This window comes from Lepus europaeus, chromosome 8 (genome assembly GCF_033115175.1).
Source record: "Lepus europaeus isolate LE1 chromosome 8, mLepTim1.pri, whole genome shotgun sequence".
NCBI classification, from domain to species: Eukaryota; Metazoa; Chordata; class Mammalia; order Lagomorpha; family Leporidae; genus Lepus; species Lepus europaeus.
In genome coordinates this window covers 109,397,550-109,422,803 of record NC_084834.1, presented here as the reverse complement: position 1 = coordinate 109,422,803, position 25,254 = coordinate 109,397,550, and the positions used below count along the sequence as shown (strand labels likewise).

At 37.8% G+C, this 25,254-nt stretch overlaps 1 protein-coding gene across 1 annotated transcript; it reads right to left on the bottom strand.

Annotated features, from left to right (window-relative positions):
* Positions 1 to 859: 859 nt before the first annotated feature.
* LOC133765713 (transmembrane protease serine 11B-like protein) lies at positions 860 to 18,197 on the bottom strand. The gene is made up of 9 exons (XM_062199253.1): positions 18,074 to 18,197; positions 9,761 to 9,879; positions 9,596 to 9,663; positions 6,775 to 6,935; positions 4,474 to 4,512; positions 3,777 to 3,951; positions 2,834 to 3,093; positions 2,198 to 2,340; positions 860 to 1,021 (listed from the first exon to the last, which is right to left on the bottom strand). The coding sequence occupies exons 1-9, from the start codon at positions 18,195 to 18,197 to the stop codon at positions 860 to 862; spliced, it is 1,251 nt and encodes a 416-aa protein (XP_062055237.1).
* Between the last annotated feature and the right edge of the window lie 7,057 nt (positions 18,198 to 25,254).

Sequence of the window (25,254 nt, the reverse complement as noted above, 5' to 3'; positions counted from 1 at the left end):
AAAATAATGTTTCTTATTATAGAAAAAGAGCATAAGGAGAAGGGGGAGCAGGAAGTGGAGGAGGAAAGAAAAGAGAAAAGAGTCACTTGCAAAATCTTAAGAAAATACAGAGAAACTGAAAGGGAAAGTGTCATTGAACAAAGTCTGCTTACAAATTTTTTAAGTAAAGAATATCATGCATTTTCATGGTTCATAGCTATTTTTCAAAATATGTTACAAGCAAGAAATTTCCAAATACATTTGTATCAACATTGTAGAATTGTTGTAGCTGGTCTCTGTTAGTCTGAAATCTGTTGTTTTGCTGATAGTCAAATTCTTTCACAATGATGGCAAAAATTATGAAGAACACAGTACAATAAGAGATTGTAACTTAATGCCTCCATTCAGACCAAGTTTAGGTCACAATCACAGCATCACAGCACTACATGAAGGTATAAGCAGGTTCCAACCCAACCTTATTAAGCATTGGTTCCAGTCTCACAGTGCAGCCTGATGATTTGTCATGAGTACAGACATGCTTTCCTAATTCTAAAACATCTGAATGAGAAAATCAAGAGCTTTATGCTGTGGTGAGATACCCGGATGTAGGTTAATGAAGTAGGAAGCAAATAGTATTATAATAGTCTATTTTTAATGGCAGCACTTTTTTTGCTTAGACCTTTATGGGCCAAAAACGAAATTTCTTGTTTTGTCTTATGGAGTCTACTTAAAATAAAAATTTATAAATATTTCCTCAGGATCACAATTCTTTCAAAAAAAGTCATGGTACACCCAAGTTCATAATACATGTTAAATAATGCTTAGACACAACAGGTGAAAATGCCCTGTGATGGTTGCTACAAGATGCTTTGCTTTTCTCCTAGAGACCAGTCTTGGAGGCAATCCAGTTGCGGTAGGAAGTCACTCGTGTGTAGACCCCGGGCTTATTGAGTTGGCCACATTCAACTCCCCAGCTCACTATTCCAACAAGGTACCAGATATTTCGAGAATTGGGATGAACCAGTGGCCCTCCAGAGTCACCCTAAATAAAACAAAGACTTATTAAAACATTTTACTTAACACTAAATGGTTAGCCTAGAAGAACATGTAAGTGATTAATCCTTCCAAGAGACAATAGGATGGTATTTATGTAAATCGCTGTATCATCCTTAACCTCAGTTGTGGCTGACCAGAATATGTTCTCAGGGACTCTGCTGCTTACCTGAAGCTGGAAGTCATAATATGGTGTGTTACAAGCTCTAGTTCTACAAGAAAGATTTTGGTAGATGCATGATATGAAAATATTTGAAATTCAGGACTTTGTATCTGATGAAAGGAGCCATGATTCTAGTTATGAGGGGAATAAGAAAGTAAGAGGAATTTGGGTACGGACTGAAAGTAATGGAACTATTCCTGAAACTGGTGCTTTTTGAACTGTGGTTAAGAGTATAGATTGTGATGCTAGACACCCTGGTTTTTCATGCCAGTATTGCTGATTATGAGGTTTTGTGACTTTGTGCATATGACTTAAGTTTCCTCTGCCTCAGACTCCTCATCTACAAAATGAGAACAAGGGTAGTATCTAAATTGTAAGACTGCAATGAGGATTAAATGAAGTAACCTTTGTGAAGGACTTAGGACAATGCATGACTCAGACTAAGTCCAACTTCAGGGTTTGTGGAACATTTTTTTTTTTTTTGACAGGCAGAGTGGACAGTGAGAGAGACAGAGAGAAAGGTCTTCCTTTTCTGTTGGTTCACCCTCCAGTGGCCGCCGCGATAGGCACGCTGCGGCCGGCGCACCGCGCTGATCCGATGGCAGGAGCCAGGGGCTTCTCCTGGTCTCCCATGGGGTGCAGGGCCCAAGGACTTGGGCCATCCTCCACTGCACTCCCTGGCCACAGCAGGCCACTCCCTGGCCTGGAAGAGGGGCAACCGGGACAGGATCGGTGCCCCGACCGGGACTAGAACCCGGGTGTGCTGGCGCCGCAAGGCGGAGGATTAGCCTACTGAGCCGCGGCGCCGGCCCTTGTCGAACATTTTTAAGCACATGTTGCATGTAGGAGTTTTGCTTATCAGCAAAGTTGACAGGAACATGAATGGATTGTCAAAGTGAAAATTAGTTGAAGCATAGAATTGCCTACATATTAGTGATTTACATGAAATACTAGCAGTTATTTTTGTACTGTATGGTCAATATGAGTTATGTGCAGAATTACCTGGCAGGCATCAATATTTCCTTCCATGTACCCTGCACACAGCATTGTGTCCAGTATCATACCATTATATGCTTCTCTGCCATTACAGGTGTTTGTGTCAATAATCTTCACAGGTGCTTTCTGAAGCAACACAGGGTATTCGTCTATGGGAAGTAAACATTATTAGCACAAGAGCTGCTTTGACACACATTAGGATAAAAAAAACAAACAAAAAAAAAACTCCCTTTGTCCTCTGAATGCGAAGCCTACATTTGCTGCTTATTCTTAAGTTGAAAAAGCACATTTCCTTACTCAGATCAATGAAAAAGAAAGAATCAAATGATCATCTGAAACATCTTTCCAGGGTTTTCTTTCATTGTGCTATCTCTCTTCTTACATCTTTGGACCAGATCTTTCTAAAGATTCTCCAGGTAAGGAAGGCTCCTTATCCAAACCAGCTTCCTTGGAATGTTCCACTCCCAGGATGTTTGCCAAGTCATTGACTCCATAGGCACCATTCATTCCCTGAGAGATGGCCTGGGAGTGCTGGACATTCAGAGGTAACTGATACTCTGACTCTGTACCTAGATGTCTAATTTTTCTTGTTGCTTCTGTACTTTGCACAGCATATAAAGGTGTATATTATAGACTTACCACCATCATATATAAATGCTCCCCATCCTGTAACAACAACTCCTTCACCTGGTGAGAAAACCTGTGTGGCTTCAGGAAGACAAACTCGGTGTACATCATTCGTAAATGAAACTTTTTCAGTGAGCAATATAATTGCAATATCATCATGATGTTCACCCTTGATATAGTTTTCATGAATAATGATTTGTTGAACATAACGTTGCATGTAGGGGGGTATTACTTCAGTGCCAAAGCTGACAGTAAAGTTTCTTGGATTTTTGGTCCTAAAGAAAGAAAAATCATGTTATTTATTTCAAAACAATAGGAATACTGCCTTCTACTGTAAATAGTAGAAATCCTGCATTCACTGTACACTTTACACTAGTATTTCCTTGCTCTGTAGTTCACTAACAATGATACAATATGAGTTTTAATTAATTTAAAATTTCTTGCTTGAGTTCCTAAAGCATATACTATGTAAGGCAGTGAAGATAAAAAGTGAAAGTAAATAGTCAATCCTAGAAACTTAAATCTAAAGACAGGCATAAACATAGCAGCTAGAATAATTGTTTAAATGGTTTGTATACAATTGGTAGGACCATCTACCAATGGAAGCCTTCTCAGGGAAAGTGGCATTTTGCATGAGACTACATTTGCCTAAAAGATGGGGACATGGGGATGGGGGGAGGGGGAAGGAGATAGCTATGTGCCAAGAGGATGTATTTACGAACAGTGTGAGATGTCTAGAATACAAAAATGCTAAGAGATAAGAATCATGTGAAGAAAAAAATGTAGTATCCAAAATGAGTGACTCTTTCCGTTTTTCTTGGTAAGATAGGAAGATTTGTCTGAGATTTTTGGGAATGAAAGGGACTGATCCTGTGAATTGAACAAGGATAACAGGCACAAATTCAAACTGCCCTGCGGCCTGTGGTGCCCCCATCCTTGGGCAATGTGAGGATCTTACTTTTGAAAGCAGTGAGCTGCAGTCACCAGATATCTTTCACTGATCAGCGACGCCCCGCAGTAGTGTCGGCCATCCATTTTGAGACTAGCTTGCCATGGCCATTCTCCTTCCTGAGCGTTGGAGCCTCCCTTAATTCTATCATACGTAGCTGACATCTTTGCTCGTCTCCCACAACCTGTGAAAAATGGTCAATTTTGTTCCATTGAGAATAGGAAGATAATTTTGATTTGATTGTGAAGCCGAGAGTGAGCTGGGCTGTTCTTGTTTGCATGTATCTGTCACCATCTTGCAATAACAGGAGCAGAATGCAATCTCTACAGGAGTCACTAACAGCCCCCGCATCACCCCAGACCCGGCTTCTGGGCTCCAGGACACTTCAGCCCCTGGACAACAGGTAAGCCATGGGATGCAATAAAATCACAGTGAACTCTGTGGCCTGGCAACCAGATTTCCTGTGTTTCAATTTTGACCTCACCATTTACAAGATGAATTAATTGGGCTACATATCTGTTCTTTGTGCTAAAGTTGCCTGTTACCCAAGTGGAATGATAATCATACCTATCTCTGAGTTCATTATGAGGAGTAAGTGGGTTATAGTATGTAAAGTACTTAAAACTATGCCTGACCAAGAGTGCCAAATCGTAACTGCTATGTTTCAGGTGATCTCATAGAGTTAATTAAAAATTTATGAACTTACGGTTGTTGATAATCCTTTCAGCATCAACCTTACTGATTTCTGAAATAGAGCAAAACATCCATGGTAAATTTAACACCCAGCACCACTGACCCTGGGGCACTGGGGTAGGATGACAGGTTCAGCAGAGCAGGAAGGTCTAGAAATATTTGGAACTTCGGGATACAGTGGGCATAAAAAGGACAGGATATTGGTTTATTGGAATTTTTCTCATACTATGGGTGAATGCACAGTATGGAAGTACTGTCTTCATAGTTTCTCATGAGAGACATTTTTGTTTGTTTAATTGGAACTGCATTCTATATCATGTCAAGAGGAAAATTGCAAGTCCCTTTCCTTATACAAAGAGGACCACAATTGAACCTGATTTCTGTCAGTCTATGATATAACTTTTTAAGTAAAATTTTAAAAACGTTAAAAATTTTTATTTAATTTTTAATTTTAATTTTAATTAATTTTAAAAGATTAAATATTTTTGGGACTGGTGGTGTGGTGCAGTGGGTAAAGTTCCAGTATCCCATATGGGTACCAGTTCAAGTCCTAGCTGCTCTACTTCTTTTTTTTTAATAGAAAACTTTAATAAATATAAATCTCGAAAGTACAATTTTTGGATTATAACTCTTCTTCCCCCCATAAGCACCCTCCCACCCGCAAACTGTCTCCTACTCTCTCTCCCATCCCATTCTTCATTAAGATTCATTTTTAATTATCTTTATATACAGAAGATCAACTCTATACTAAGTAAAGATTTCAACAGTTCACATCCACACAGACACACAAAGTATAAAGTACTGTTTAAAGACTAGTTTTATTGTTAATTCTCATAGTAAAACACATTAAGAACAGAGATCCTACATGGGGAGCAAGTGCACAGTGACTCCTGATCATTTAACAATTGACACTCTTATTTATGATGTCAGTAATCACCCAAGGCTCTTGTCATGAGCTGCCAATGCTATGGAAGCCTCTTGAGTTCACAATCTTCGACATTATTTAGACAAGGCCATAGTCAAAGTGGAAGTTCTCTCTTCCCTTTAGAGAAAGGCACCTCCTTCTTTGATGGCCCCTTATTTCCACTGGGATCTCACTCATAGAGATCTTTTATTTAGGTCATTTTTTTTTTTGGCCACAGTGTCTTGGCTTTCCATGTCTGAAATACTCTCATGGGCTTTTTAGCCAGATCAAAATGCCTTAAGGGCTGATTCTGAGACCAGAGTATTGTTTAGGACATGTGTCTTTCTATGAGTCTTCTGTGTGTCCCTCTTCCCATGCTGGATTGTTCTCTCTTTTTTAATTCTATCAATTATTATTAGCAGACACTGGTCTTATTTATGTGATCCCTTTGACAATTAATCCTATCTTTATGATCAGTTGTGAACTTAAACTGATCACTTTAACTAGTAAGATGGCATTGGTACCTGCCAACTTAATGGGATTTGGAGTCCCAGCTCCACTTCTGATCCAGCTCTCTGCTACGTCCTGGGAAAGCAGTAGAAGATGGCCCAAGTTCTTGGGCCCCTGCACCCATGTGGGAGACCCAGAAGAAGCTCCTGGCTCTTGGCTTCAGATGGGCCCAGCTACAGCCATTGTGGCCATTTAGATAGTGAACCAGTGGATGGAAGACCTCTCTCTCTCTCTCTCTCTTTCTCTGTAACTCTGCCTTTCAAATAAATAAACAAAATTAAAAGAATAGATTCAGTATTATTCATATGTACAAGTCTTTCACTTGATGTTGCTATATGGGCAAAATGTTGAAATCTTTACCTAATATATACTAAACTGATCTTCTGTATACAAAGAGAATTGAAAATGAATCTTTACATGAATGGAAGGGGAAAGGGAGCGGGAGGGGGGAGGGTTGCGGGCGGGAGGGAAGTTATGGGAGGGGGGAAGCCATTGTAACCCATAAGCTATACTTTGGAAATTTATATTCATTAAATAAAAGTTTAATTAAAAGAAAAGTGATCCATCTTAAAGGAGCAAATACAACACTGCTTTTGAAAACTGTAGGACATGGTGAAAAGAATTGCAAGAGAAATCACTGCTTATCGAAACTGTTTAAAAAAAATTTATATCTGCCTCAGAATGAGAAGCAGCTCCTTCCACCCATCAAACACAAGGTGTGGCGTTATTAAGATTTGAATGTATTGTTAATAATGAGGAATACAAATAATTGCTCTGATCCAAAATCATAACTTACTCATTTAGGAAAGTTATTGAATACCAGCTCTGTGCCTGTTTGAGACATGTGTTACTGATAAAATAATGGAAGTCATGCTGCTCATATCCCATACATGTGCTTACCCATGAGGCTCAGAGAGTTCGGGTCTGTAGTCAAGGATCCTGAGTTGCTCCTCAGCATCTGACGTAAGATGCTTTCGATTCTTGTTCTTGTGTTTTCCTTATTTGATTTGGTAGACTTGAAGACCAGCCATATATGTGCTGTCACACTGTTGTTATCAGGACTGGAAAAAAGCAAAGTTTTCATTTGTTGTTAGACATAGTACTTAGTTCCTCTTTCCATGATCTTTCAGGATTCCTTTTCTCTTATATAGGTTTGTACAGTATTAGATTAAGCATTGGATCAGCCAACTACCAATGTTTACTTGGTAACAATGTACATGCCACTATATTATTCAGTTTAGAGATTTTTTTTCCCTGCAAATCCAAGAGTAGGGAAAGCCTGCGGCAAAGGGTAACGGTATCTCCTAAGAGCTAGCTTAATTTATTCTTGTATTCATTAGTACTTTACTGAGAAATTGCTATAAAATACCTGTGCTTATTACTTTTGGGTGATGCAAGGTTAACTAAGAAATGGTTCCTACCCCTAAGGCATTTCCAGACTTTTAAGAGAGACAAGACATCTACACAAATGACTTTTAAAAATGGGGCAGAAGCAATTTATCTTGTTTATTTACATTAATTAGAGATATTCAGAGGAAGAACAAGCATTTTTTTGCCTAAAGGATCAGATAAATTTTCATGGAAGAAGGGGTAAACATCCCAGAGTTTAGAGTGTTTTTCATTTCTATTTCATCATCAAGTAACACATTTCTTGTAGCAGATAAACAGAAGACTCATACTCCAGAATGACTGGAGGACAACGATATTCTTCAGCAGTTATTGAGCATCTGCTACATTCCAGGCACTTTGCTCTCATATTTATTAGTACACTTGGACTCCAAAACAATAATGCAGCACACATGCCATTATTTTTGCTTTACAAATAGGAAAAATTGAGGTTATATAGTGTGTTCACAAATATGTGGCTACCACACTGGAATTTAGATTCATTGCAGTTGACTCCATCATTTGAGCAATACGCACTGTGTTCTCTGTCACCCTATGCCAAGGCACGAAGTGACTAGAGCATCTAGGAAACTGGGTTCAGATAGAGAAGGGTCTTTAATTGACAACAATGATAAGAAGCTATTGAGTAAAACTGTGCTCGTGGAAGATTAATCTGACTGTGGTATTCAGGATAGATTTGCCTGGAATTGGGAAAAAGGTATGAGCTCAAGAGACAGGCCAATGAACATGCAGACATGGCCACAGAGCACTGAGGCTAGCGTATGAAGTGGCATGATAGCTTTGAGTCTACCTATGGGGTGTCCAACATTTTGACATGTAAATCAATAATAATTCCTGGGAAGCTCTCAAGACACATGAGTTTGGCTGTTGTAGTATTGTATGCCAGAGTGAAAATTGAACTGTGTCCTCTCCATTTCTTCTTCTTGGCCATTGCTGTCTATCCCTAAACTTACGTGCTGGGAAAAACAGCATAGAATCCTTGTGACTGCAGTCACCTTTGAGGGATTACTGGACTCTTCGATTTTAGTTTCCCATTTATTTCCAATACTAAAATTGACCCCCAAGTTTAATTCTGGTTGGGATTAATCCATTCTGTAATTCCAAGAGACAGCATGAATTCCAGGAGCAAAGGAAGAGGGGTGGACAGTGTCTGATGGCACTGATGGAGGTCAAAACAATAATCACCTTTATTCGAAATATGTTTCTTTGCAAATATTTATACACATTAATTTTTTTATCCTGAGTAAAATTCTATAAGCAAAGCAGGATGGTCATTCTTTTTTTTTTTTTTTTTTTTTTTGACAGGCAGAGTGGACAGTGAGAGAGAGAGACAGAGAGAAAGGTCTTCCTTTTGCCGTTGGTTCACCCTCCAATGGCCGCTGCAGCCGGCGCATCGCGCTGATCCAAAGCCAGGAGCCAGGTGCTTCTCCTAGTCTCCCATGCAGGTGTAGGGCCCAAGGACTTGGGCCATCCTCCACTGTACTCCCGGGCCATAGCAGAGGGCTGGCCTGGAAGAGGGGCAACTGGGACAGAATCCGGTGCCCCGACCGGAACTAGAACCTGGTGTGCCAGTGCTGCAGGCGGAGGATTAGCCTATTGAGCCGCGGCACTGGCCAAGGATGGTCATTATTGTAAGTATTTCATGAGAGAGAGAAACAGACTCAAAGTGACACAATAACTTGTCCAAGACTCTATGGCTACCAAATGGCCATGACTGGGGTCAGGTTGTTTAAATCCTATTCTAAAGATCCTTTTGCTATTTCATCTGCTCCAAACCCTCACACAGCAAAAATATCATAGTTATTGTACTTTTATCATGGTGACTAGATGGTTTTCCTATTTCAACCCTGATGTGGATATCCTCTCTTCTAACCTATATCTAATAAGAACTCTAAAAGCAGTTCCACAAAGCATTTCATTGATTTCTAAGTAGAAAAGCAAGAGAAAATAAGGTCTGTATTTATGTGATTGGAAATAAAAAATTTTACAGCATCTAATAATAGTTTAGGGATCATCCAATGTTTTCTATACATAAATACTTAGATAACTAGAAGGACAAATCATCTGTAATTTGAAGATTAATATATTCTTAATAGACTTGATGACTCAACTAAATAACTCCAAACATTGCATTGATTTATATGGAACAATTAATCTGATATTTGTGATAATGTTAGGTAAGCAGTTTGTTGGCTAATGAGCATCAGTTATCAATAGATTTTTTTATAGAAGATCTTGAAATGCAATGGTTTCTCTGCAATGTTTCTATGATGGGTTGATCTATTTTCTGATCATTAGTGTTATAGTTACTTACACCAGTGTGGTGACTTGAGAATTGATATATTGTCTGTAAATGTTAGAACGTTGAAATGCATCAGTCATCTGTTAAAAGAGAACATATAGTCAAATATCAAATTTCAATAGTATACCTATAATATCTATAATAAATAATGAAAAAAATAGAAAAATATGAACTTACCCTGGTCTCAAGGATTTTGCTAAGATAGTTATTTTCTGATGATGTCTCCCTTTCATAATTCCTATTATATGGGATATCCAACACTTTAAAGCTACCTTGATAGTAATAGGTCTTGTTTTCTGTAAGATAAGAAATGATTTAAGAACCAATAAAATTAAATGGACTCCAAATATAGATCTTGATTATAAAGTAATATAAGGTTAAAAAAAATACAAGGTAGTATGTCGTAGGCTATTAGATATTGGTAAACCCTTGTGAATATTTCTGGTATAGTTAAATAGCCAGGGCATTGTGGAAAGTTTTTATAGGACCTACATATAACAGGATCAACTACCTACATACATATATATATATGAAATATACACACATATATACACATACATGTATATGTACATATACAAATAATGAGAATTCTGTCTGAAATGATGAATTACCAGAATAAAATAGTTATAATTTATTAATCATGTACTATATACTTACTTTAGAAAGACTTTATAAAGTACACTCATTTATCAGGAGGAATGTAGTCTCATAGAGATTAAGTTATTTGAGCAATACCACACAGCTACTTAAAGGAGTCAAGGGTCAAAACTCAAACTATCTGACACCAAAGTTTACAGACACTAAACAAATTAATGTAATTATCTCTTATCTCAAATATATGATGGATGTTAAGCATCTAGGAATACATATGCTAGATGCTGTGCAAGAGTTCCTGACAAATAATAAATACATTTTAATATTATTTTACAGTGCTATCACTGCTTTGAAGCTCTCTTTGTGGAGGAGACAGGCTCAATATGTATAAGACCATTACATATAAGGATATAATTAATGATGAAGGTAATTTTTTGACTTCAAGGTCTATATGAATAAAGAGAAAGGAGACATCATTTTCAAAATAAATTATAATTTCATTTTAAATGATAAGCTATTATATTATTATATGTCAAGAAAAGTTATGGAAAAAGAAGTCAGAAAGTCCTAAGAAAAATTCTGAAAATGGCTGATTGAAATTATTTATTAAATAACATTGTTAACTGAACTTATCTTGTCTGAGGGTCATGGATTTTTGTAATATAGAGATTAAGCTTTATAATGGTAGTTTATTTGGCTATAGGAGAAGTAGCAAAAATCAAACTTAAAACTATTCCACTTCTTTTGCATAATCCAAGGTTCACAATGCACCCTTTAATTCTTTGGGTGAATTATTTCTACTTTTTACAACTTTAAAAAACTGTGAATATTTATTATATAATATAAAGTACTACATTTATTACAACAGAATGGAGTGCTTTTCCCAGAATGAGTGAATCAACTGAATATTTGAGATATTTAAGACTAAGAAACCATATCCCAGAATAAGGAAATCAACTCTGGAGCGGTCTATTCCTAATTTAATTTTAGGTAGTAGTTTTTATGGGACACTAAAATTGCACACTAATTATGCTGAGAGGTCATGGTGAACGCGGCCATTGTGCTGGGTGGGTACCTGATGACCTGAAGATAAGCACTTGGAATAGAATATCCATAAGGCATACATGCATTGTGTGATTAATATCGCAGTTTCTCTAAGTCATTCAAATGCCAGAATGAATTAAGATGGATCAGGAAGGAGGCAGGAAATAATTTCACAATGTTTTCAGGACTTTTTACTTACAACTTGTATCTGGGAAGAAAGCCTGAAACACATATATATGCTTTTCTTTTGTATGAAGGGTGCTCTGGGTGAAATATTAGGATTGAAGTATGAATTATGAAAAGACACTTATTTATTTTGACAGAGTAAAAGCCCTTCTACAATCTCCTACCTCCAAGCCCCCAAAAATAACAAAGGATAAGGATAACAGGCTCAAGTCCCAGGCCCCCCAACCCCCAAAAAAGCCATAACTTCCCACCAAAATTTATGAAGCAAACATGATCAAAATGTGAAAAATACACTAAAATGAGGAATGTTATAGATAAGGGGCTAGCACTGTGGTATAGCAGATAAAGACACTGCCTGCAGAGCTGGCATTCTATGTGAGCACCAGTTTGAGTCCTGGCTACTCCACTTCTGACCCAGTTCCCTGCTAATGTGCCTAGGAAAGCAGCAGAAAATGGCCCAAGTGCTTGGGTCCCTGCACCCTTCTGGGAGACCCAAAAGAAGCTCCTAGCTCCTGGTTTTGACCTGGCCCAGGCTCAGCCCCAGTCATTGCAGCCATCTGGGGAGTTACCAAATGAATGGACAATCTCTCTCATTCTATCTCTCCCTCTCTTTCTGTAATTCTGCCTTTCAAACAAATAAAATAAATATTTAAAATAAAGAAAAGGAGCTGGCGCCGTGGCTCACTTGGTTAATCCTCTGCCTGAGGCACCAGCATCCCATATGGGCTGCAGGTTCTAGTCCCAGCTGTTCCTCTTCCAGTCCAGCTCTCTGCTGTGGCCTGGGAGGGCCGTGGAGGATGGCCCAAGTCCTTGGGCTCTGCACCCCATGGGAGACCAGGATAAGCACCTGGCTCCTGGCTTTGGATCGGCGCAGCACGCCAGCCATGGCAGCCATTTGGGGAATGAACCAATGGACGGAAGACCTTTCTCTCTGTCTCTCTCTCTCAGTGTCTATAACTCTACCTATCAAATTTAAAAAAAAAAGAAAATATCTGGCCCAAATCACAAAAGGTAAATAATACTTACAAAAGAACCAATAGATGTTAGAGACAAAAAAAATCAAAAATAAGAAAGTTTATAAATAAAAACCAGAAAAAGAATTATCAGAGGAACAGAAGTTCTCATAGTTTCAAAGATATTGTAGACAAAAAAATAGCTCATCTGAGCAAATAATAGTCCAATAATAGTTTAGAGATTAAGAAACAGGTTAACAGGAGGAAAAGGAAGCTAGGCTGCAGAAACAATGTAAAGACAGGTGGTGGGCCAATTAATGGCTGCTCTACACAGTGATCAACCATCAAAGAGATCCAACAGGCCAGCCCACTTCTGAAAAACCCAAGGGACCCTTACTCTGGTGTTTGGTGTGCTTTATGGCGAGTGTGGCTAAGAGCTAATTGCAGATCTCTTGCTTCGGTACACATCAGCTTTGCTTGCTAACGCTTGGGGGTAAGAATGTCGCCAAACTGAAAACAAGGAACTGGGCCTGAGAACAGGAACAGGGCCCGATCTCAGGCAGGTTTCACAGACGCCCTTCCCAGATGTCCCACCGAGATTAACGGGCAGAACATTCCTCGGGTATTCCAAGAAAATAGTCCCCTACCCCCACCCGGGGCAGCCACTCCCCATCTAAAAGGACCCAATGAGTACCCATGGGAACCTTTAAACTAGCCAATCAAGCCAAACCCCACGAAATATGTTAATCCTGTGGTTTTTGCCTTTAAAAGATGCTTGTAACTGCTGCTCGGGGCTTCTCTTCGCCTCTGGTGACAGGGAGCCCATTTGCGCAAACGCCTAATAAAAATCCTCTTGCTTTTGCATTTACCGGTCTGGGGTTTGGGTCTTTGGGTGACCACCCGAGCACATTGGATTCCCAAACTTGGGGTCCATCACGTCCTTTACTTTTTTTTTTAATTTTATTTTATTTTTTTATTTTTGACAGGCAGAGTGGATAGTGAGAGAGAGACAGAAAGGTCTTCCTTTTGCCGTTGGTTCACCCTCCAATGGCCGCCGCGGTAGCGCGCTGCGGCCGGCGCACCGCGCCGATCCGATGGCAGGAGCCAGGTGCTTCTCCTGGTCTCCCATGGGGTGCAGGGCCCAAGCACTTGGGCCATCCTCCACTGCACTCCCTGGCCACAGCAGAGAGCTGGCCTGGAAGAGGGGCAACTGGGACAGGATCGGTGCCCCGACCGGGACTAGAACCCGGTGTGCCGGCGCCGCAAGGCGGAGGATTAGCCTGTTGAGCCACGGCGCCGGCGCGTCCTTTACTTTTGACGTGGAAAGCCAAACTTCAGTAGAAGTCAGCTTATAAAGAGCCCTGGCAGTTATGCCAGCCAAGAGTTGGGTCACTGGAAATGGACCTGCCCTGGAATCCAAGGGCTCCAGGTCAGAGCCACAGACCTTGTTCTCTCTAAGCTGAAAAGACATTCACTTGGCCCAGCTTCTAAAGTAACCACTGCTATGGAGGGGATGGCCGAGTAGGGTCAACAACATTGCAGGCAGAACTGTATATTAACTAAAAATGTTTTCCTTTTAGAAATGCCAAGTCAGCTCTCCTCCCAGGCCAGCTAGGTAACAGGAGTCAAAAGGGTGCCTCCCTTATTATGTACCATATGGGAAGAGATAGATAGGTCTGGGCCTCATAAGTGGCAAGGCCTTAAAGCCCAACTGATTATTCTCAAGCCCTTTCTGTCAATTTCGATTTGCCTCTCAATGAAAAAACTTGGTCATGGTTTAGACAGTTTTCTTAGGGCCTCTAATAAAGACTCTGCCCTTGGTTTTAGATCCTGTGATTTTAGATCCTGTGAATTTAAACTGCTTGTTAGATTTGTTTTCTCCAGACTTAAAAAAAGTAAAAATCTAGATGGCCAAGCACATGAAACCTCAAGTGGGAGCAGTTCCTGCAAACTGGCACTGCATTCCCCTGGAGAAGCGACCTCCTGCTGGAACCCTGTCTTGATCCCCCTTCCCAAAGACACCCCTTTTCAGCATGAAGCAGCCACAGCGATCATAGCCCAGTTCCCTCTAACAGATGTTAGGGTTTCCTTCCCGGAGGAGGGAATGTGAGGAGTCAGATGGGTTAATAGATAGGGAATCCCAATGGAATTTGGGGTATAAAATATTAGCTTCCTTCCCCAAAATGTCATCTTTAGCAGGAACAAACAGATGGCCCTCCTTCCTTTGGAATCTCCAAGTTTACCATGAGAATAGCAAGGGAACTCTTCCTGAGCTCACAGCTTATTGTGAAAACAAGTTACCTATCCCACCCTTAGCAGGCAAGACAGGATGGAGAATTGTAAATCAGGTCTTTTGATGGTTTTTGGCCCTGCCTGGAAACTGAATGCCAATCTGATTGTCAAGTTTTTTTGTCCTTCCAAATTGTACTTAAAAAGCTGACTGCCACCAGTCCCTTTGGGTCTTCCTCTCTTGGAACCCTCCTCTTTGCCACTCTGGCAGGAGGTTTCCAACCTAAATAAATCCTGCTTTACTTTCGAGAGAAAGAAAGAAAGAAAAAAAGAAAGGAAGAAAGGAAGGAAGGAAGGAAAGAAGGAAGGAAGGAAGGAAGGGAGGAAGGAAGGGGTTAAGATGCACACAATCCAGAAAAAGTGGCTGGGTTCGATTCCTAGCTCTGGCTCTTAATTCCAACTTTCTGCTCATGCAGACCCTGCAAGGAAGCAATGATGGCTCAAGTAGTTGGGGTTTTGTCACCCATGTGAGAAATCTGGGTTGAGTTCCTGGATCCTGGCATTAGCCTGGCATTGTGTGCATCTGGGGAGTGAATCAGCAGATGGGATGTCTTTCCTCATTTCTCTCTGTGTGTCTCCTCTCTGTTTCTCTGTCCCTCAAACAGCAACAACTACAAAAAAAATTGCAAATGATCTCAATAATATACAACAATTTAGTGAAGAAGAAAAGTAAGCCGCAAAAGCCACTGAAAAAAAATGGATCATGAAAATAATATTATCATGAATTAATGCCTCCCTGGAAATAGGACAAGCTTGAGCAAAGCAAATAAAATAAAATGGAAAATGTTATTGTGGAAATAAACATGAACAGTAAAGGAGATCTAGCAGTTGCATAATCGGTTATTCAGGAAAAATAATTTAACAAATCAATTTTGATCTGTGGTTTAAAAGGCTCCATTGTGATCTAAGAAAAATTGAAGGATGAGCACAAACTGGACTTGGAGTATACAAAGAACAGAAGGCCTATGACTATTCAGACAGGAAGAACAGTAACAAGGTAATTTATATTTATACTTACAAATGGAAAATGTTCAATAGCACCTTCTTGACAATAATAAATATACACAACACAGTGGGAAAAAATTATAAAGTTCTGAGGAAGAGAGAATGTGAACCACATTTTTTGCTTATGATTCTCATACATGTATACTCTCAGGAATTACAGCAGCTTATAACCTTTAAAGGATGACTTCAAGAAGATAGTGTAACCAACTTAGAGATTAGCAATAATAAAAAAAAAACCCTCAAGAATCAAAGCCAATCAGGTAAAAAAGATGACTTTGATGAACACAGCTAAATAACTCTCAAAATCCCCTTAAAATGAGAGGAAAAGTGTTTGAGTTTGATTTTGAAAAAGTTGACCCACAAAAATAATGATGATGCAAGAGGAGACAGTACATCCACTGGGGAAACTGGAGGCAGATGAGTGGTTACTAGTCTAATGAACTCAAGAAATGTGCAGTAGGGTAAAAATGATGTGTGCCCTTCAGAAGCAAAGAACCCTAAATGGCACCAAATACTTTGGAAGGTAAGGGTGAAAGTGGAATTAAAACCAGGAAAATTGATTAAAACTGCTAGATTCCAATGCCTTCCACAATGTCTATGCTTTTAGATCAGGCAAACTGAGGTATAGTTGAAGTCAGGTGCATCATATGCAAAATTTCTATATTGAATCTTCCCAAATTGACTACAGAAACTGAACTGCAAATATTACATCCAAGCTAAGCAAGGGAGATTTATTTTCTCCAACTAGAAATTCTGACTAATTAAAGATAAAAGACTTGATACTCTGGTAAGTTGGGTTTTCTCAACAAAACAAATGAGAGAGTAACAATAGTAAAAGCCATTATCAACAGACAGCCCTCACATGGGACACTTCCATCCATCTCTTTAATTCTCACTCTTAACATTAGCAGACACCAAAGGATCAACATATATTTGAGAAATTTTTGGCTAAATAATCAGAGAAAATCTTAGTAAAAAAAAAAAAGACTACTTGGGTTAAATTTTTAATATATGTTTATATACAGGGAAATTTTTTTAATAATTTACATCAAACTATTTTGCAACAAACAGTTGATTATAGAAAATAGTTTAGAATCTAAATACATAATAGTAGAAACAAGGGAACTGATAAAAAATTTAAAATGTAAAATTGAGAAAAATCATCAAGAAACTGATTTTATTAAGGGATGAAAAATAGGAAAAGATAAGAAAATTAGAGGCTACTTTTTGGAGGCCCAATATAAAGAAAATGGGAGCTCCAGAATGATTTTGAGATAGTGAAATCGTCAAAGAAATAATCTAAGAGGCTGGCATTGTGGTGTAGCAGGTAAACCACTGCCTGTCACGCTGGCACTACACTTTCCCAGAAAGCTCCAAGAGTATATCTGCTATATTAAATTGAGTTAATAAAATGATAAAACATATAGAAAAATGGAATTCACACATTGGGGATTAAGCCCAACAGATACTTGAAGGCAATCCTCAGGAGGCTGCTGAGTGGAAAACCCAAGAGAATGTCCATGTTCTCAGAATATGATGGAATAGGCTCATCTGTCATAGGAAAAAGTGAGGGGAGAATGACACGAACTGGAAAAAAACTAGGATATAATGATAGTAAGAGTCAACTACAGGGCTGAAAGTGGTTGCCTCTGAGATAGGAATAGTGGAGGAGGAGTTAAATTTCTTTTCATTAAAAGCCCTTATTATTTGACCCTTTAAGCTATCTATGTATCTAGTTTTGAAGGGGAAAAAAGTACCTGTGCATGGCGAAGACAAGGAAAAAAGATTGATGGTGAGCATATGTATTTAAAATCTAAGCAACTGTAGCAATTTTGTTCATAAATCAGAATAAAGTGTTGTGAACACTGACTATGTAAGAATAATACTGTTTACAAACTACTGGGAAATGTGGGGACAAATGAGAAATATAAGTATTCTGATTTTCATGTCTTTCTTTGTAGAATATAAATGAAGTCTAAAGTTAAACCATGTCTTATTAAAAAAGACTCCAATTTCATCAAAGTTCAAAAACATCTGTTAAACAGTATTTATATTAATGTCTCTATTGTGAAAAAATCAAAATTCAATATCCATTGAATTCTCTTCTCACATTCAACCAATGTAATATTTTGAAGATAAAATAACACATGTAGTACAACCATGGTAGTATTATCTTTATCCTTATCAATTTTATTTGTGCATTTGTATATGGTTCTGAATAGGTATTCACTCTTTTACCTGTGTATATTAAAAGAAATGTCTGCAATGCAGTGTTTGACCAATGTTAGCAATGCTTGTTTATGGGGTCTAGAGTTGCTGATGTCATCTTAAAGCAAGATAATTTATTGTTTATCTTTCATAGAAATAGAAATAATTATTATTAAAAAATAAAATAAGTAAAAATATACAATTTACCAACCTACTGCCAGAAAGTGAACCAGGAGACCAATAGTAATTCCAAGGATTGCCAAGACTCCAAACACAATGAGAGCAATCATCCATAATGGCAGAGATGTCCGGGAAGCTGTGACTGGTCTGCACATGAAGAATGTGAAAATGAAGAATAGGTTAGAAAATTGCACAGTCTTTCAAATCTGTGTTTCTTTTCTCTTACTCCTAATAGCTCCACAACTTAGTCACAATGATAGCAAAAGATATTTGAAGGGAGGAAAAGGAAAGGAAGAAAGAGGAAGGTAAGAAGGAGGGAAGGTGCAGATACTCCCTTCGAAGTTTCTGATTGAACTTGGGCTATGAGATTTTATTTGTTTTACTGTACACGTGGTATGAATTTTTTAGGAGTATGGTGGTTGGTGCCAGGCTATCTATATTTGGCAACTAGTTTCTTCCTACAATCCATGGGTGGAGATATAATCAGCATCAATAATTGACCATCTTGCCAGATCAGGAGGAAAGAGGAGAGAATGGAAACACCTCTTAGATGTTCTTTATGCCTAAGCCCATCTTAATTTTAAAAAATATGACTTGGATCATATTACCACTTACAATACCCTTAAGTACTAGAGTGCTTTGATAAGTTTATTTGTATGCAAAAAATTGAAATCCATGCCTAATCTTTTTTTGGCACATATTTTCCATGAACAATTTGAACATCCTTCATATATCTAAGTCTCTAATTCTAGATCCTATTGGTTGTTTCGTTAGGGATCTCTGTTACAAACAAAGAGCTAGCAACAAGATAGACTTGATATCACACCAAGGTGTTGACATTTTGTCTTCTATGTTGGGGCTTCTTCAGGTGTTACTGGGCGATGATCTCAATCAGAATCACCTGAAACTGCTTAGTATACATACAGATTTTGGAATCCTACCTACTTCAGGTGAAGTTGACATTTTGAGATTGGATGATTGTTTATAGCCTTTGTTTCTCCTATTGAGGATCAGTGTTTTTTTTTTCTTCATACTCTCTGTTGAACTCTACTTAGTGTAGGGTTAATCTTATGAATAGAAAGTAAACTGAAAATAGATCTTTGTAAAAATTAAGAGTGGGAATAGGAGAGGGATGAAGAAGGGTAGGAGTGTTGATAGGAGGGGGTGGGGGAGGGTGGGAAGTATGTTCCTAAATCTTTATATACAAAATACATGAAATTTGTATGCTTTAAATAAAATTCTTTAAAAAGTTTATTTGGGTACAAAAATTTTGAAATACATGTGGTGTTTTCTTTTTTATTTATATAAAGAGAATGAATTTTGTGTATCTCATATATACAGTTTTAAGAACGTAATGATACTTCCCAACCACCTTTGCTCCCACCCTCCCTCCTCCTTCCTTTCTTACTATTTAATTTAAATTTTATAATGACATAGTTTCAATTTACTTTATAATCACAAGTTTAACTCCACTAAATAAAGAATCTAACAAGGGGCAGCACTGAAGTATAAAGCCACTGCCTGCAATGCAAGCATCCTATATGGGTGTTGGTTGGAGTCCTGGCTGTAACACTTCCAATCCAGCTCTCTGTTAATCGAATGGGAAAATCAGTGGCAGATGGCCAAATTATTTTGGCCCTGCCACCCAAATGGCCCAGCCCTGGCCTTCGCAGCCATCTAGAGAGTGAACGAATGGATGGAAGATCTCTCCCTGTCTGTTTCTCCCTCTCCATCCCTCCCTCTTTGTCTCTATCTGTAACTATGACTTTCAAATAAATCAATCTTTAAAAAAAAATAATTCAACAAGTAGTAAGTAGAAAAACCACTTTTCCTCAGGAGCATAGACAAGGGCTATAAATAATAATCAAATCTCAAAATGTCAATTTCACCCATATACATTAACATTTTTTTCATGATCCATATTTTCCATGAACTTTTTGACGATCCTCTGTATTGAAAACTTTGAAAATGTTTTATTATTATAAAGAGAACCGGTTCATATAGTTCATAGATACAATTCTAATGATATAATGATACTTCCTTTCCTCCCTCCATCCATTCCCCCTTCCTTCCTTTCTTTTTATTTCTTTTATTTTTTGCAATAAGATATTTTTAATTTACTTTATCTTCCAGGGTAGATTGTTCAATTTTTCAGATAATAAACAGAAACTGGGGTCAGTGTGTATGATGTTTTGAATCATAGGTAAAAATAAATTGGGTTGGGTTAACATTTTTAATAGAATAAGATCTTTTTCTTTCTATTTTCTATTGATGTTTTATCATTCTCCCAGGAGATGAGCTCACTCTTCTTTTTTCCTCAGATCTGCAGCATCATCTACCCCCTCTTCACTCTTAGCTGATACCCCTCCAATTCCAGTGAGAAAATGGCAAGCATCACAAGAGAACATAATAAATCCATCATATTTTTCAAAATATTTATTTATTAGAAGAGAGAGAGAGAGAGAATGAGAATCATCCTTCTGCTGGTTCATCCACTCAATAATCACAACAGCCAGACAGCCAGGGCTAGGGCTGGCCAGGGAAAGCCTGGAGCCAGAAATTCCATCCAAAAATCTCACGTGGTTGGCAGGGCCTCAAGTACTTGAAGTGAGCTGGATCAGAAGTAGAGAAGCAGGGGCTTGAACTGGACTCTGAAATAGGATGCATCTAAAGCAAAGGCTTAACCCACTGGGCCACAACACTTGCATCCTCTCCATCATATTTATTAATTCTTTGGCAGTGCCCCACACTCTATCTTTCCTTCATATTTCTATAAATAGACTGCCCATGTGCCTTTTCTTAGGCCAACCACTCTACCACGTTGTCTCACTCTCAAGCAGGTAACTTGTGTCCCTATTCTCGCAAACTATTCAGTGTTCTGTGGACACATCCATCTTCCTTACTTCCATGTTATTTCTTCTGCTTAATATGTCCAACTTAGGTTTACCCAGTAAGTGGCTACTCGAACTTGATCACTCCACTCTGTCAACTCTTATTCATTTGAAGTCTTCTCTGGAGAGCCCCTTATAACCCTACACTGAGAGTATTTTTAAATTTTATATATTTTTATTTATTTATTTTATTTGACAGACATAGAGACAGACATAGAGAAAAGCAGAGATGGAGACAGAGAGACTTCCCATCCATTGGTTCACTTCCCAACTGTCCAGGAGGCAAGAACTTCAAGTCTTCCATGTGGATTGATCTATCACCTGTTGCTTCCCATCACGCATACTAACAAGCAGCTGCAATCAGAGGTCAACCTGGGCCTCAAACCCAGGCACTCAAATATGGGATGCAGGTGTTGCAAACTGCTGAGCCATGTGCCTTCCTCTATTATTTGTATACATCAGACTTATTACCTCCATTTGTGAAATGGACTATTTGTTGTATGTCATACCCAGGATATAACATGGAGCCTCACATTATAGATAATATGAATGAACACAAGAGAAATCAAGAATAAGTGCATCTTGGATAGGAAATAGAATAAAGGTATCCAGATTGTGTAGAACCTTCAGGGGATGGCAGAGAAGTTTCAGTTTTATCCTGTGGAAATGACTGCAGGGATGATTTTTGGCATTTAGGAAGGTGAACCCAAAGGCAGTGTACAAGTTTGTAGTTGAAAGAGGGAGAAAATGAAAGTGGAGATCAATGAGAAAAGGTTCTATCATCTGTGAGAATAGGATAACTGGATGGTAGTAAATACAATGATTGAAGTAGTGTATAATTCTGTTTATGCAAAATCCAAAAGTATGTAAATTAATCTATAGTGACATAAAACAGAAAAGTGGTTAATGGCAGATGGGGTGGAATGAGGACTGGCAAAGTGCACAAGAAACCTGGGATGATGGAAATGTTCAACATCTTGATTAATTCACAGGTGCATATCTGTCAGACTCACCAATTTGTACTTGAAATATGTGTAGTTTTTATACATAAATTACAAGTCAACAAAGATGCCAAAAACCTTTAAAAAAGAATGCTAAGTGAGGAATTTGAGAAGCTTTGCAGCAGCAGAATGTGTACCAGAACTTGGCAATTAATTAATTATATAAATAAAAAAAAAGAGAATACGTTAAATATGATGCAGGATTTTATTTCAAGAAGAAGAAAAGTAAAGTGAAATCTAAAATATATAATTTGGGGAGAAAAGTGGTGAATTTTCCTATCTTGAATTTACAGTTACATTGCTAGTAACCAACTACAGAAGTCAAACTGATGGAAAACTGAGGAGCCACAGTTGGGGATACACATTTAGGACGCATCAGAAAGCCGGTGGCTTAACCAGCTGTGCCATAATGCTGCCCCCTTCCTGTACATTTTTACCACCTTGTTTCTTTTCCCAGTTTTAGCTACTTTTAACTCATAATCTAAAAATGTTAGAAATTATAACTTGTTTTTAAGTTGCTTAAAAGGTAACTCATTTATTAGTCAATTTCTGGTAGTTTAAACATAAATTTCTTTTCTGAAAAATCACATAAGAAATTACTGGGAAAGGATACAAAATATATTTATTAAAAAAAATCTTAGACTTGAACATCTGAGTGTCACCTTGACAAGGATCTGAAACAAAGCCACCTTCTGAGATTTTGTTCCCATTCTATCATACAGGTTTCACGCTAAGAAAAAAAATTGAAATTGTTAAGTTTTGGTTTTAAGTCCGTAGGCCTACTTCTGATGCGTTCTTTTTCTTCCTTTTAACTATCAGGTACTCACACACAGCCTCTAAGTTCTCCTCAAATGCATTGGCAGAGTCAATCATGTTTCAAGATCCCTCCAAATCTCTTGGCTGTGTGATCAGATTAATGCCACACTCTGAAAATCTGGTCACTAAATTGGAGCGTAGACATTTCCAAGTAACCAGGAAATTTTAGGAACAAGTCTTAATCTTTTGAAATCTTTCAGATTGAGGGCTTCACACAGGTATAACATCTTGAAGGATAAGAAGTTGACTTAAAAACAATCCACTCAACATAAAGGTGATGATATGTCACAAGCAAAGCCAAACCAAAGAATGATGCTGTTTCTGCTCTACTTATGAATGTATGTGATCACTCTTTTATTGGGTGATCTAAGGTGTGGCTAACAAGAAAACATCAGGATTGTGAATAAAATAACACCTTACCTTAAAGGGAATCATTAAACAGATTTTTACTTTAATTAAAATTAAATACTATGAATATATTCTATTATAGTATGGCCATTCTGATCACATTTTTGCGTGAACACTGATGTGAATATATACGGATATAAATGATTTATATATACATATTTTAAAGCACTCAACTATTGAGAAAAGAACTCAGCATTTTAGAGAAATATTTATGTGAAGTATGAGTTTTTATTTTACAGAAATCTGCACATTAAATATTTTCTAATTAGAGACAATTTTGCTATATGTTATATATTGATAAAAACTTCTTGTGAGATGAAATATGTTCTTGAAATTTTTCCTTTAATAATCGTTATTCCCTTGAAATTATTATAACTTAGACAACTTAAATATAGATAGCATATTTATATGCATAATATTACTCTAATTCAGGAACATTTAACAAATAAAAATACATGGACTTAAATATAATTTTACAGAGAACCATCTTTGAAGCCATAGGAATGCAAGAGTCAAGATAATATTCACAGAAACATTGTAAAAAGCATAAAATGTTAAATAAAGGAAGTTATAATCATCATCACTAATAACAGCAATTTAGCTCTTGATTTATGAAGAAAAGAAAATGTTCTCTCTGCCATCCCCTCTCCACTTAACAATAGTCACACATGCATATTATTTTTCATTCACAGGGTATTGAATAGGATGCTGCCTTTCTGAAGCACTTCCCAAAGCATTACAGAAATCTAAATATTCTAGACACAAGTTCATATTTGTAACAAGGTTGTCTCCATGTTGACAACCCACACAGCTATGGAAAAACTACACTTTCCCACCTCAACTTAATCCTTAAGTGGGAATCATATTGTTGAAGACTGCTAACTATATTTATGTCAATGTTTGGGGCAAGCAAATGTCCACTTACCTATACATAATGTGCTGGTAAAATGTCCTGATCAGAGGTTCTCAGGTAAATGTGCTAACCACAATGATAGTTGGGATTTTAAGGGCTGGGAGCAATAACAGAAAGTAATTAAAGGAAACTTGTTTAACAAGTGTGATGACAGCTGTGGATCTGCGGTGTAGAGAAAGAAATGAAAATTCTGTTTGACTTGGATACTTAGAAAAATACAGTAGATATTACTTAGATTGGTCATCTGAGAGACGCACCCCAGAAATGCCAACACAGATTGGTGATTCAGTGTCTGACTCACATCCCAGTCTTCCTTTCATGGCATAGAGCTCCTCCCCAATGAAACCAACTTCATCCACCAAATCAGTCTCTGACAAATGACATAAATATAAGTGGTCTTTTTGTCATACATTAATTCTGCCACAGCTTTGCTCATTTGAAACATGCTTGACCTGCAAATTCTCACTAGAACTATACATACTTTAATAGGAATGAATTTACAGATGGAGGCAGGTTTTGAAGAAGTTCTACTTTGTTAATTCTTCATAGGAAATGGAACTTGTTCATCAAGTCTGAGTTGTTTAGCTCAGTGGCTACGGATTATTTTTGAGTGACACACCTAATTTTCCTGAGAGCAAAAATTCAGGAGGTATTTAGATATTCTGAGTACAAGCATCTAGATTCTGATACTATTTTTCATATCTTTAACTACACACTTCACTCATTCATCCACTTAATGAGTATTCATCTTGCACTTCCTAGGGCTACACATTTTTCCCAGTAGTGGAAACACAACAATGGATATAATAAAGTCCCTGCTTTTGTAGATCTTACAGTCTAATGGGAAAGACAGACAAACATTAACACGATAATAAATACATAATATGAGAATTTACACATTTTATAAAGAAAATAAGGCAGGAGAGTTGGGTAGAGAGTGGTGGGTGGGGTAGGTGTGTCTGTCTAAAAGGTGGTCCAGAAAGACTTCTCTAGGGAAGGTGCATTGAGCAGAGATCTGAATGATGATTCTAATTGGAGTGATTCATTCTCCAAAAACACATGTTCATGATATTTCTGTATTTCTTTAAAACTCACCTGCCTTCACAAAATTTACAAAAGAAAAAATGGAAATAAATTATTAAGCAAATGGGCAGTAGTTAAATAAGCTGCTATATCATAATAT

What these genes read in the sequence shown, in the direction of transcription:
- LOC133765713 (XM_062199253.1), bottom strand. Translation starts at nt 18,197, where the DNA reads ATGTGCAGACCAGTCACAGCTTCCCGGACATCTCTGCCATTATGGATG. An exon ending in GCAGCTCACTGCTTTCAAAA is followed by an intron (nt 3,094 to 3,776) that starts GTAAGATCCTCA and finishes TTCTTTCTTTAG; the next exon opens with GACCAAAAATCCAAGAAACT. An exon ending in GGGAGCATTTATATATGATG is followed by an intron (nt 2,341 to 2,833) that starts GTGGTAAGTCTA and finishes TACTTCCCATAG; the next exon opens with ACGAATACCCTGTGTTGCTT.